Raw genomic sequence first — 13,273 nt, 5'->3', positions numbered from 1 at the left:
AGATAGATTATCATGCATAAATTCTTACCAACTATATGCAACGGCAATTGCGATACATTGAAACCATTTACATGCGTATACTCTCTCACTCTTTACATGTATCTCTCATGACACTTTTGTTCAAAAGCCTATCAGTGCAGCAGTGCAAACCAACTTGTTTATTCTGCAATCAATCGTCAGATCGTCCATGTAGCCGACACGAACACGAAGTGTCTGTTACCGGCTACCAAAAAACTATGAAAAATAGTAAAGAATGAGGTACAAAATCACTATCAGTTTTAAGTTGCAGGTAGAATAAGTCCGTGCCTTTGTAAAAAATACTATAAAAATAGTAGAAAGTGAAGAACCAGCTGAAAGTTAGTTGAGGAGACCTTGACCGCATATCATTTGCATCTCATTGTCGGCTACATGGACTGTGTGCCCTGCAATCAATCGTAATCTCATCATTGGGCTTACACATTTCCAAACTCATTTAGGGAAAGGGTTTCCCTGCCAAACACTGTGAGCGTTGTGTCATGGACGTGGCTCCTCTCCAGTTCACTCCACAAATGGGAGAGATATGAAACATAATTGATATGAAGCCCACTCCTTTCGTTTACGGCGCAACAGTCAGTGCAGTGTGGCGTCGACTGCAGAGGGCGCTATACTGATTCTTGCAAAGCTGACAGCTCTTCCAGTGTGGGGAAACACGAAACGCTGGTAGTCCTATTTGATTGATCGCACAGGACGATTCGTATTCAGTCGGTTACATGTAACCGGCACAGTGAAGTAGAAGTTTAGTCTGTCCGTAAATAGTCATCCCCTAAGATGTTCCACCAGATGACTTCTATTTCCGTCAAAAATAAAAACGAGTGCTTACCAAATTGTGAGTGATCGAGATGATGGTCTATCGTTGTTTACATTCGTAGGTCCTCACAAAATGAAGAAATGATTACAATATTGAAGACCTGACCATTTATCGAATTTTGCAAATGGTGTCCTGAAAACAAATTGTCTGATCGGCCGCCGAATGATGCCCTAATCTTCCAAACCTTCCGACATATTCAGTATTCAGGCTTCCACGGGTAACAGTGGTGCAAACGCCCTCCCCACCCCGCCAAAAAAACTAAAAACAAAACAAAAACAAAACAAAAAAACAACAACAACAACAAAAAATAACCAAAACCCAAAAACGAAACAACTAAAAAAAAAAACAAGAAAAAAAAAACAAACCCAAAAAACCACGAAATAGCAACAATTAAAAACTATACGTGAAAGTCTCTGGATGAAATAACCAAAGACCCAGGCCATGCAATGCCCGATAATTTCGAGCAACATTTTCCTCCCCTTGAGCGCCTTCTTTAATACTTTCCACGCTTTGTACAGCTCCCCAGCTCTAACACTTTCCACGCCATAGCTTCGGGAAGATCTCGACATCATTTTAGAGGGAATGCTACAAGGATGAGGTAAAATTTAGCAATGTAAATATTCCAAAATAAACAGCAATGTATTAAAAGACCTAAAATACGAATTTTTACATTCTTTAACTGAAAAAATAAACATTTACGCGATTATCGCATGCAATGTTAAATTGGAAAGTTTCATTTTCTGACTGCTGAATGACCGCAAAATATACCGTACATGCTGCAAATTCAAAACAAAGATTCAAAGAGCATGATGTCGAAGATTGTATACGTGGATAGCCACTTGGTATCGATATAAGTCTAGATCATGTAGGGTAAGGCTGACACTCGCTAGTGTGAAAATCAAATAAGAAATAGGGTTATTACCGAAATACTGATGTCACAGACTCACTCCTGTGGCGGGTGTATTTATTTACGAATGGAAAGTCGCGCAGGGCAAATACAAGCCCACGAATACAAGAATGTCAGACAACCCCTCATTTATGGGCTGAGTAATCTCACCCCATACTCGTTCGCCACGCAGCTTTTTTTGAAAAAAGATAAATTTATTTCACTAAAATCGCAAGTAAAACAAATCTACATAACTGTGAATGTGTTAAAATTGCAATGCAACTTGTCTAAAAACAAACAAAACCTCAGTCATTTAACTACAGAGATTATCTTCTCCTTCAAGTCTAGATCTTACAAGGCTTGAAAACTTTGTGATATAATCCTCAGCTTTGTTCATCATCTCATTAAAGTGAAATACAATGTATTTATCCATGAGCAAAGATAACACTTTAATTATATAACATAGGGTTGAAGGGAAACGCTAATCCCATCAAGACTAACCGAATTTCGAATATTCCAAACTGTGTATTTTACAAAGGAAGTAATACAGTAAATAATGTCGCCATCGAGCTCGATCTTCAACCAGAAGGTGATGCGCCCTCAACGGTGTGTCTAGTGAACGAACCTCACCGACCCAGCCGCGGACCTCGCCACGCGCACACTTGCATTGTCTGAGAGAAAGAGTCTTGGTAAATAACAATCTGATCAAAATCAGATGTAGAGTGCGGCGGCGTATATACTTACGCGGTATTCTCAGTCTTGCTGTCGCCTTGATAGCAAGAGAATACCGAGTACGCATAAGTAGACGTCGTCGTACTCTACCACATGGGGCTCTTACTCCTTGTTTATTTGTGTCTGTGTTTGTTTGTGCGTATGTGTTTGTGTTTGTTTATTTGTTATTTTTAATAAAATAACAGCGAAAAGAAAAGTAGATGAGGTTACGTTAGCAGCCCGAATCAACATTACTTCACCATCCAATTATCCCAAATTAGTTACAATCGTGTTATTACCCTGCACATGTAATTGTATGGGTGACTGCACTCCAAGCGTATCTGTGACGCCGCTTTGAGTTTTACTTTTTTGTTTATGTTTTGTTTCGTTTTTTTTTTTTTTTCTCACTGCTGTACGCCAACTCCTCCAATAACTTGGAAGGCTACTATATTTATTGTGGATAATAAAGTAATTGAATTGAATTATATGAGTAACGTTATCACCAAAGCTTCCGAGTTATTCGAGGAGTTGGTGTACAGCAGTGAGAAAAGAAAAAAAACGAAGCAAACACAAACAAAAATACAATAAACAAAAGGAAAAAAAACGCAACAACCCAAACCTTAAAACATTTTACATGCATCACTGTAAGTAAGAATGTACCACCACTATACTGTGACAGTAGACTGCGGAGAATGAGGACATTTAAAAAATATTTTATAAGGATGGAGCTGAACGATAATTTCCCGCGGTAATTAAATCAGGGAAAACCATCGTCACTTGTGGTGTTTTCCACACCAAAATATGGACGAATACGATGTGTACAATCACATTGAAGGGTCTAGCAAATATGGTCCAACATACGCATATGCTCTTCAAATCCATGGAATTCCTCAATCTCGATTGGAAATTTTGTAAGACTGAATTTCCAAAACTCGTGCGAAACGTTCAATCTCAGACATAAAAAATAATCGCGAAGACAGGTCGATACTGTAAACCACAGGTGCTTAAATCAACCAGTGATCGTGGAGCCTCTTATGTATGTTTACAGGAGGCTCCGCGATCACTGGTTGATTTAAGCACCTGTGCTGTAAACCATTGCTACGTCACAGACCACTTGAGCACAACTTGAAAGCAATTGGCACCATTTTTTTTCAGAAGAACATCCATTGAGGGCGTGCGACTGCTCAATCTACGACGTAGATGGTTGATACACGCCCTCAGAATCTGTACAGTATTAGTTCGTTCGGCCTTGATTGGTCGAGCAAAAAATATTACAATCTAAACCTCTTACCACCTGATTATTTACATTTGTATTACCTTTGATCTATTTGTAACAAAATGACCAAACTACTTTCAATTCGTTGCACAGTAATTATGCAATTTTTTTTAATTTTCGTAAATCAGATCATAATCAAACTTCGGCCACCCTCAGTGCAAAGATGATTTCAGCCTTTGAGTTTTTGAAGTCGACAATTTTGTGGGTTTTTTTTGGCTGATAGACTGCCTAGAACATAACATCCATTGTAAGTTAAGGGATTGACAAGTATTTAACTGAACAAACATAAACTGTTTAATTTTATGATGAGCGGGACAGGAACAAGTCACCCGACGACAGACAGGTGCCTCATCTGCATCGGTGATAAATGTCAGAAATGACATATCGAATTTAGCGGAAAATAAAAAATAAATAATAAAAGTGTCGATCGCATTAATTTAACTTCGGGGTGATTTATTCACTTTCAGAACAAAAGGCGTGAATACCACAATGACAATCTGTGTTGGCTTTACGCGGCGGGTATCCATGAGCGACAGGGATCTCAGACAACCCAACAGTTAAGTTCTGAAGTAAAAGTTCTAATTAAAAGACAAAATCTCTGTTATTTATGTAAATATTTCATCAATATACTGAACAGAAATAGCATGCATTATATTTCAGATATTAATCTTAAAGCAAAACAATACTGGAGCGCTGCAGCTGTCGACATCACACGGTATTCAACTGTACATAACAATAAACTGAAGTGCATCTGTTACAAGCTATTACCTGCAACAGCGTACAGGTCAAATCACAGATTTGTTAAATCTATGTCAGTCTGTCACTGTCCAATTTCTGACAGCAAAACGAGATAGTCCTCTTCACTAATATTTCTTGTTTGTAATCGAGATTTGCTCCCAACATCTCTTGTTTTTATTATATTGCAAAAATGACTCAAATGATTGTCCAAATATTATTCTACGCGGTGCGCTGTAGTCGACGCGCGACATTTTAGTTCGTAATTCAACATGAAAACCCCCCCCCCTCTCTCTCTCTCTCTCTCTCTCTCTCTCTCTCTCTCTCTCTCTCTCTCTCTCTCTCTCTCTCTCTCTCTCTCTCTCTCTCTCTCTCGTTTGTTTAGAAGATTTCCTTAGCAATGTAAATTCAGTCAACTAAGGGACCGTCTCAGATTGTCGCAGAAGTTCAAAAAGCGAAATTTATTCGTTTAGGGGGGGAGGGGGTTTGACCTCCATTCAATTAGTGAACTTCACTTTCGCACTTTTATTTTGTGATCACAAGTTTTCGTGTTGTTTATTTAAATTAAAGAAAAACTGCACACTCGTGCCAACAAATTTGTAACTGTTTCCATCTCGTTTGTGCCCCAAACACAATTTACCGATAGGAATATTGTATCCTAAACATTTTATTCATCAAATATACAAAGACAAAAAGTATCATTTTTTTAAAAAATGTGCTATTTATAAGCGTCTGCTCTAACCACTAGATGTTTTTATTCTCACTTGTTATGCACCTGGTCATAGTCGTTTCAATATGATTGAACGTGCCTGGGCCCCCTTGTCAAAGTTTCTCGCTTATTATAATACCGCCCCTACCAAGTACAAATTGCGTGTTCACAAAGACAAAGAACAGCACAAGAGATGCAAAGAGGGAAAGTAAAATAAAATGAAACTTTTATGCGGTAAAATGCCCTGTTAGTACTCAAATCTGATTACGTTAATTGCAAGGGGATGGAATACGTCTTTAGTAGCTATAGCAAAATGCAACATTGTACTCTCAGGCAGACGTGAACATTTCGCACTTTTGAAGTTTCGTTTAGGGGGAGGGGGGAGGGGGTTTTGATCTAAACGAAGAAATTTCGTTTCTTGAACTTCTGCGACAATCTGAGACGGTCCACTAACTACACTGGCATGCGTTTTATGCAAAAGTTAAGGCGCCACTGTTGAAACATTTAACCAACCTGTCTTATTTAGTACTCAGTCTACAGTGCCTTCACTGCTAAGATAACAACAATATACCTTGTCTCCTTTGACCCTGTCTGGCGAATTTGCAACTCCTTCAAGGATGAAAAAACCCTGACAATTAAATATTGTTCACGTGAGTTCAGTCATTGTTTTCACCAGACGTCGGTTCTTGGTCTTTGCTCTCGATAGCACCGCCAACGGAGCTCAGCTTGTGACCCTCCTTGTCTAGCAACTGCTGTTTTTCATCACTTGTAGGATGTGTTTTATACCACCAGGTATCAACGGAAACGGCCGATGTCCCGACGAAGATCAGCGTGGCTCCTACGATGTCGTAGACGGTCGGCGTCATCTCCAGGACGTAGTGCTGCAGTAGGAAAGCGACGAATATCGAAATGTTTCTGAGAACGGTGACCGTCGACGCTTCCTGGACCTGCAGCGCTCTGTAGAGAGAGTAAAAGGACACGGCGTATGTCATGGTCATGCCACAGAGGGGACCGATGAGCCGCACATCAGAAATAGGCCAGACAGGGTCGCCGAGGGATAGCATCATGACAAGGCTGAGTAGAAGTGACATTATCGCGGCGTAGAAGATGACGTTCAGAATGCTGACTCGCTTCATCAGTGCTCGGGAAGACACCAACACGGCTGAGAGTATCAGGGCGGCGGCCGCGATCAACCCGTAGCCGATGGACAAGTCCCTGGTGTGCCCGTATTCGTCGGAGAGCTGTCCGAAGAGGAACGGTGGTCTAATCAGAAGGAAAACACCAACGACGTCAACAATCGCAGCTAAAATACCAATAAGTCTCCAGACTTCACCGAGGAAAATACTCGCGAGAAGTGACGCGCCCACAGCAGTAATTCCGTTGAGAAGGGCGACACAGCTGCCCGATGGGGCAAATGTAAATGATATAGTCTGGGCCACGATGACCACAGCCCTTCCAAAGCCAGTCAGGGCAAGGAGCAACGTATCTTTGATAGGCTGACTTGTGAAAGGAGAAACTCTGTAGTATATTAGAAAAGGTAAAACCACGGGCACGAGTGATGTACAGTTGATGAACACCGTTTGGTAACGAGGGACTCCGCCATCACTTGCCAGGCGAGTGAACACAGATGATGCCGCGAAGGTTACCCCGGACAACAGAGCCAAAAGGACCCCTTCCAGAGTTTGTAAATGACCGCCACAGCAGTCGTCGCATTTGTCATAACATCCCTTGGGTTCTGTCTCACCTCTTCCATCATTTGTTGAAGTTTGTGTGTGTTCTTCATCCTGATCAGTCGGTTCAAATTCCATCGTGATATTGCACTATAACTGTGCTAGTCAGCCGAGACGACGGTTTCACACCCAAAGTTCCGATTATCGCCTAATGTTCACCAACATCCGATTGCGTCCACACTTGTAGTTATACACCTACCACTAAAAACATGGACGTTAAATACGAATATATCAGTCAAAACTCCAATTTCACCGGGTAGAATCTTTCATACCACCGTACCTGCAACTTTCACGCAGACCACTGTGCCTCCTGTCAGCGGGTTTGTGAATGAGTGAGCTCTGTCAACAGACTGTGGCAACGCTGTCAATGCAAAGAAACCTGCTGAATAGCCCATCAAATGAAATAATACCCGATGATGTCATAGGTCCCATATGTCGACATTTTGCAAACACACGCTCACATGTGCAGGTAGGCCAATGATGGTATAGGAAAGTGTCCAACAATGTGAGGATTAAGAGAACATAACTTTCTTTGTTACACTCAATTGAAAATTATAAATATTACGTGCGCTTGCGCATAGTAAAAGAGATATTTTTCAGCCATTTTAACTTTCTCCGCAGTCGATAGTAATTAGTTATTAAGGATCATAAACAAACTTCTTTTCGGAAGACCACACAGAGATCAAATTTATGTTCCTCATGTATTTGCTTTACATGTTGAATTTTTGGGATTTGAGAATAGTCTAAGTTTGATCAAGTGGGTTTGATTTAAAAAATATGAAAAAGTACACAAGATATGTTTCCTTTTCCCCCAAACCATGCTAGTTTGAGATGATCGCGTTTACTGATACGATATCGTGATTCATTAGGTCGTGTGTTAGCTGTTCTAATACGGGAACCATACGGCGAGGATTTCACAAAAGAAGAGAAGGCTTTACATACAGGCCCCTAAGTGTCAATTAAGGTAGTATGCGCCTCGAAAGTGAAAACTTAAACTTTTGCTCAAAATTTCCTCAATGAATATTCAACCTTTCTCTTTGAAATCAAAAATAAAAGTTGGGAGTTACCGTGGAATTTTTGGTACTAGAAAAACCAAATTTTACAAGATTTACCGATATTTGAAATTCAAAATGACCGCCATCCTTGTGTTAACTCTATGGGGAAAAATAAAATTTTCGATTTCGAAAAAAATTTAGACGGTGCATAGTTTTCTTTCACCAAGAGCTTTAAAATGAGCTCCCACAAGGGATGGATCAGAAATGAATTGTAAAGGTTTGAGAGTCGAATATCTGTCCCCGAGGCGCTATTTTACGGATGTGACGAGATCAGTGCTTGTACAAGGGGCATCCAACTTACTGAAATGAGAAATTCAACTACAAGTACTACCCTAAGCATTTTGAAACACCCACTGGGATCTAAATTTGTTGTTGCAGGTAGATATACTGTTGTAACGTATTCTGAACAAAGTTGATATTTTTAGGGGTCGTGAAAACTCTTCGCAACTGCCTCCCACCCCCCACTAAGAATCGACCCCCTGTCCGCCCGCCATTGACAACCTCCCCCGCCTTTATAATCCCTTACTTCACACCTACATAAGCAACTAATTCATTTGGCTCCCAAAGGTCTTTTTCAAAGCTGTCCGCAAGCTGGCGCTAAGCTGGTGCACATGTCAAGCTACTTAAATCAGATTATTGTTCATTATTTCCAGATTACACTCTAAAAAACGAGATATGCCTTGCTCGTTTTCTATTACTGCTAGAGAATTAGTCTTTTATTCAATGCCACTGCTGAAGAATACCGGGGCAGCTTCGAAGTATCCCAAGTTAAACTTTTATAAACATGAAAACATCGAACACGTGTTTAAATAGGCAGTTTTGAAACAGTGATCAGACCGCGAGAGGACAAGAGAATGTCCCCCCTCCTTATACTGAAAGTTTTGAATATATAATGTTGAAATAGTCTGGGTTATTTGGTAATACCCGAACACTTGCTCACATGTAACCTCCACGAGCCAAGCCGCAAAATTGATATTTCATGCCTATAAACACTGAATCTGCATCTATTCAAACTCGCTTAGTGTCCTCTAGTAGAAACACACAAAAAAAAGCTTTAGGCAAGAATGTCGCTGCAAGATAATGTAGAGACATTTTGATGCTAGATGCAGTGTTTGTCGTCACTGCATTATCAAATATGTGTGTTTGACAACCAGGCAGCTGTTAAATGGTGAATAAATTGGGGTGTCAGGAGGACCCCATCCTGGTGCGGAAACTTTTCAGAATTTTACATAACGCAGTTTAATGATAGTTAGAAAACTTATTGCACCTGAAAAGTTTTATGTAGCTCCCCCTGATTGTTTATCATATCCTTTTGAGTTTAACCTCTATTCTGTTTATCATTTCTTGGGCGTTTTCCCTCTCATTGCCCCCGACCACGAAGGGAGTCAATAATGACGCCCCCCTTACGTCAGTAACATGTGTAGATTGCCCGGGTAGAATTGCAATCTGAATGCACTTTGAAGTATGTGCATTCATCTTACAGTTCTCAGATAAAAAGCCAGTTGTTGGCTCTGTCAATTTAATAAATACAAAATAAACACTAGTGTTTCGGCAGCTTCAGTGAAGTCAAGTTTGTAATCGACCTGTCAACGTGAACAATAAATTTGGAAAATCACTCAGCGACAACTAACAAAGCTACTGTGTTCTCCATGCTTCGGTAGCACGAGAAACCTTACTACGGGGGTATTCCGTTGCTAGGGCCGGCCATGGGCAGTGGATTGTTCATTGTGGAGTAACTATTTTCCGCGTATACCACCTTGGCAACTCAAAGCGCCCGTAGGGACGCACATGTCTCTGAGTAAATAATCAGACCTCCCTTTATTCATTGAAGATATTCAGCGATCGGACCCCAGATCAGATCACTGGTCGCCTGGCATTTCTCGGGCGTATTCGGCCTGACATCTGTGGTTGCATGTACGGGACAGTCTAATGAAGTTTATTTCCCAGATTTACTATATTACGATTATAAGATAAGTCCACAGGCTTCGAGCAAGTCCAAGTTGACCCATCCCTATGGAGAAACATAACCTTTGATCTGTGTTGCGTAGGAATGCAAATGGAAATTTGAAGCGATCAACAAACGTTTGTCAGAAACTTTACTTGGCTTACTAGTATTCGGCAAACGAACCGTACAGTAAACTGAGCAAGCTGTGTTTCGTTCAGGGATAACATTATTAAGTGACTAAGGATGTTTGGCTATAAGCGGTTTAAGCATACGGCAGAATTAATAAACGTTACCTCTGGCCATGTACATGTCACTGTCAGTAACTGCTTGACGTAAATCACCAAATAAGTAAACAATGACCTTCCCCCGAAGACAGATAGAACTGTATAATTGTGGATTGACATTCAAGAAAAACGAAGTATCTATGCAAATTCAATGATTCATTAGTGAGGTATCCTACCAGATTTCGAGACATTGTCCGCGGGAGTGGTTTTTACTCGCGTAAATGTAGTATCTTAATAAATTAAGGTAGAAAAATTAAACTTTAACACCATTGGAACTAATTTGGGATAATTGGATTTTCATATTTTGCAAATTTCTCAAAAGTATTGGGTGCTATATAGCTGAAAGTGGCAATATCGCAAATTACTCATAAAAACAAGTGTGTCATATAAAAAGAAAAGCAGATGAGATAACATTTGTAGAGTGATCGACATTACTTAACCATCCAATTATCCCAAATTAGTTCCAATCGTGTTCTTTTGGAAGCTGCCATCAGATGCTTCCCAGCGAAGGTTTGGAAAAATTCATACTTCGTCTGCCCGCTTGGCATTTTTCAAGTTATTCGATCAGGAAACGAATAAATATATCCTGCCCTCAAATTATAAACAAAAAACGCTCATCAGTAATTTTCCTCGCAAGATGAAACGATAAAAATACCTCCATGCGCTTGCTACATCCCCTTCCGAGAATAACCTTTGATCGTTATCCTATAGTAACATCGTATATCGATTATAAATTTCGGTGATATCGGAAAGAAGTGGTGCAGCACAATGCCTGGTTTCCAGTACTGCCTTTTCTACAAGTTCCCACAAAATTTACCGATGGAGAGCGCCAGAGTGAAGATGATCGGCCACAGATGGCGTTTCGGATTCATCGTCAGTAACCTAGGAATTCGAAGTCGTCAGGGACAGGGATAGGGTTTACAGCCGTGTGGAGGAAAACCTTTCAGTTCACATTAAAATGTTTCAGGTGAACTCTACTTGAAGATAAGACGCGCTTCGGGGTAGTTTTTAAGACTCCACAATTTTGATAATATTGTTATGGACTTCTACTAGTGTGGACTCGTTATTGAGCCTCTAGAGTCATTGAAGTTTACCAAGCCCTTTTTTTTTGTGTAAAAAAATCGTTTATATAGATAAAGGGATATTTCCACTTTCAAACGTTAATTTTGGTAATTCGTTTTTCTAATCAAAAAAATACGCGATGATCATTGATTTTTTATTCTTGATTATGGAAGCGAGTAGTTTTTCATCTGGAATGTTTGAGTAAATGTTTAAAATATTGTCTTGAAGCGCCTATTACCTTTATTAGCATGACATTTATTTGTTTCTGACTGTCGGTCCATGCATTTCATGTCGCTGATGTTGACCCGAGGTTATTGTATTTGGTCTGACCCCCAAGCAATTGTCACATGGGCGATGGCATCATGGGAAGGGTTTGAATGCTGGGTATTTCCGGCACGGAAATTAAAATTTAAATCTTATCTTAAAGTATAGCCTTGCTTAAACTTGTGTATTGGTGATTCGGAGAGCTCTTCAAAGCCGAGGTGGCTTTGAGAGAAGGAACATAATGCCATTCCATTTCAATATATACTTATCTTCCTCTCAAGAGGTCAGCAGACTGTACATTGCCATGTATGGGAAAATCATGTTTTTCCTCACTTTGGGTAACCAATAATGAATAATGATAATAACATTTCAGTCATCTACACAACATATATTAAAGGGATACTGTCGTCGGAACTGCGCTCGTAGTATGGGACCATGCGACCGATGTAAACACTGTATCCAAGGTACGTACCACGGTGATTGATGAAAGTTAAAACATGTCTGTCATAACCTACATCGTATAATTTAAATGTTGCAGCGATGATTATGAGGTGCATCTAGACATCGTGCACGGAATACATTGTTTGTAAACAAAAAACTCGCACAGGCGTAGTTCCGACGACTGTTTCCCTTTAAGAAACATGGTACTGGTAAAAGAATTGCTCCCACTCCCTTCACAGTGCTGTTTTTCCTGGAATGAACGAATTCATTCACCACGAATACTACATTGTACACAGGGTTTCTGTATTTGCCGCCTCAAGATTGTGGGTTCAATACTTGACAGTCTCATCTAGAGATACTTTTCAGATGATAGATAGTTTAGCCTTCAGTAATAACAATTTTCGCTGAGGAACTAATGGTTCAAACCATTAGCACTTTTCCTCTGAGAACCGGGTATAGGCCGGGCCGCTGATTTGACTATTACACTCTAACGTTTGGACGCTTATGACGCGTCGGATGCGTTCAGTTAAGTGTTATGTGTGTTCAAGTATTGAACATTTGTGTTCAGAAATAGAATGCCATTCTAACACCAACTGACAACAGTGTTTGTCGTGTGTTTTTATCCAGACAATATTATTTTTAGTGAGAGACACACATCACGATATCTTTAATTTGTTTTCTGCTCCAGTAAACTCCTCTGAAACAAAAACGAACAAAATATTTTGTTTGACTCGTATATATGTGAATTCGAGTCAGTGAACACTTTTGAAATCAAAGACACATGTTGGTAGTTCCGAAAATGTTTTCAAGTTTATTAATTGCTTATAATAAAAGGAGGTAAATGTCTTTAGGGCCTAAACTCTTTATTTCGATAAAATCCTGAAGACAAAATCTTCCGGAACACTGGTGTTCAATTTGTGAATATTCGTATTATAACAGAACGCCAAACAGAGAACACTAGTGTTACTAACTAAATGAACACTTGTGTTCCTGGGTGTCCCGAGTATGACGTCACGGATAATCGGGCTTCCTCGGGTCACACGAGGGCCCCTCTGAACATGCGCACATTAGATGCAAGCCGCGCCGCTGCTGCAGACGACACATTTTGTTGCCGGCGGTATTTTCACATTCTATGATTTTAGCGATTGAGTTCTGCCAGTATTTTGTGACGGTGTGATAGCTGTTTACACAGAGAGTTTGACTGCTACGGTAAGTATTGTATATCGTGGCAAAATGGCATTGAATAGGCACCAAGTGTGAACTGTGGCCCGGCGATAAGCACATGGCACACCTCAGAAGTGTATTTTTGCCGTAGAGTACCCTCTCTC

The 13,273-nt window shown here is 40.2% G+C and overlaps 1 protein-coding gene across 1 annotated transcript; it reads right to left on the bottom strand.

Annotated features, from left to right (window-relative positions):
• Positions 1–5,820: 5,820 nt before the first annotated feature.
• On the bottom strand, positions 5,821–6,972 carry LOC139138062 (solute carrier family 35 member G1-like). The gene has a single exon (XM_070706285.1). It carries the CDS (start codon positions 6,970–6,972, stop codon positions 5,821–5,823), a length of 1,152 nt encoding a protein of 383 aa, XP_070562386.1.
• Between the last annotated feature and the right edge of the window lie 6,301 nt (positions 6,973–13,273).

The sequence above is a fragment of the Ptychodera flava genome, chromosome 8, assembly GCF_041260155.1.
Source record: "Ptychodera flava strain L36383 chromosome 8, AS_Pfla_20210202, whole genome shotgun sequence".
In the NCBI taxonomy this organism is placed as follows: Eukaryota; Metazoa; Hemichordata; class Enteropneusta; family Ptychoderidae; genus Ptychodera; species Ptychodera flava.
The sequence above is the reverse complement of the archived record's forward strand: the minus strand, read 5'-3'. Positions and strand labels throughout refer to the sequence as shown.

Coding starts and splice junctions, on each gene's coding strand:
- LOC139138062 (XM_070706285.1), bottom strand. CDS start 6,972: ATGGAATTTGAACCGACTGATCAGGATGAAGAACACACACAAACTTCA.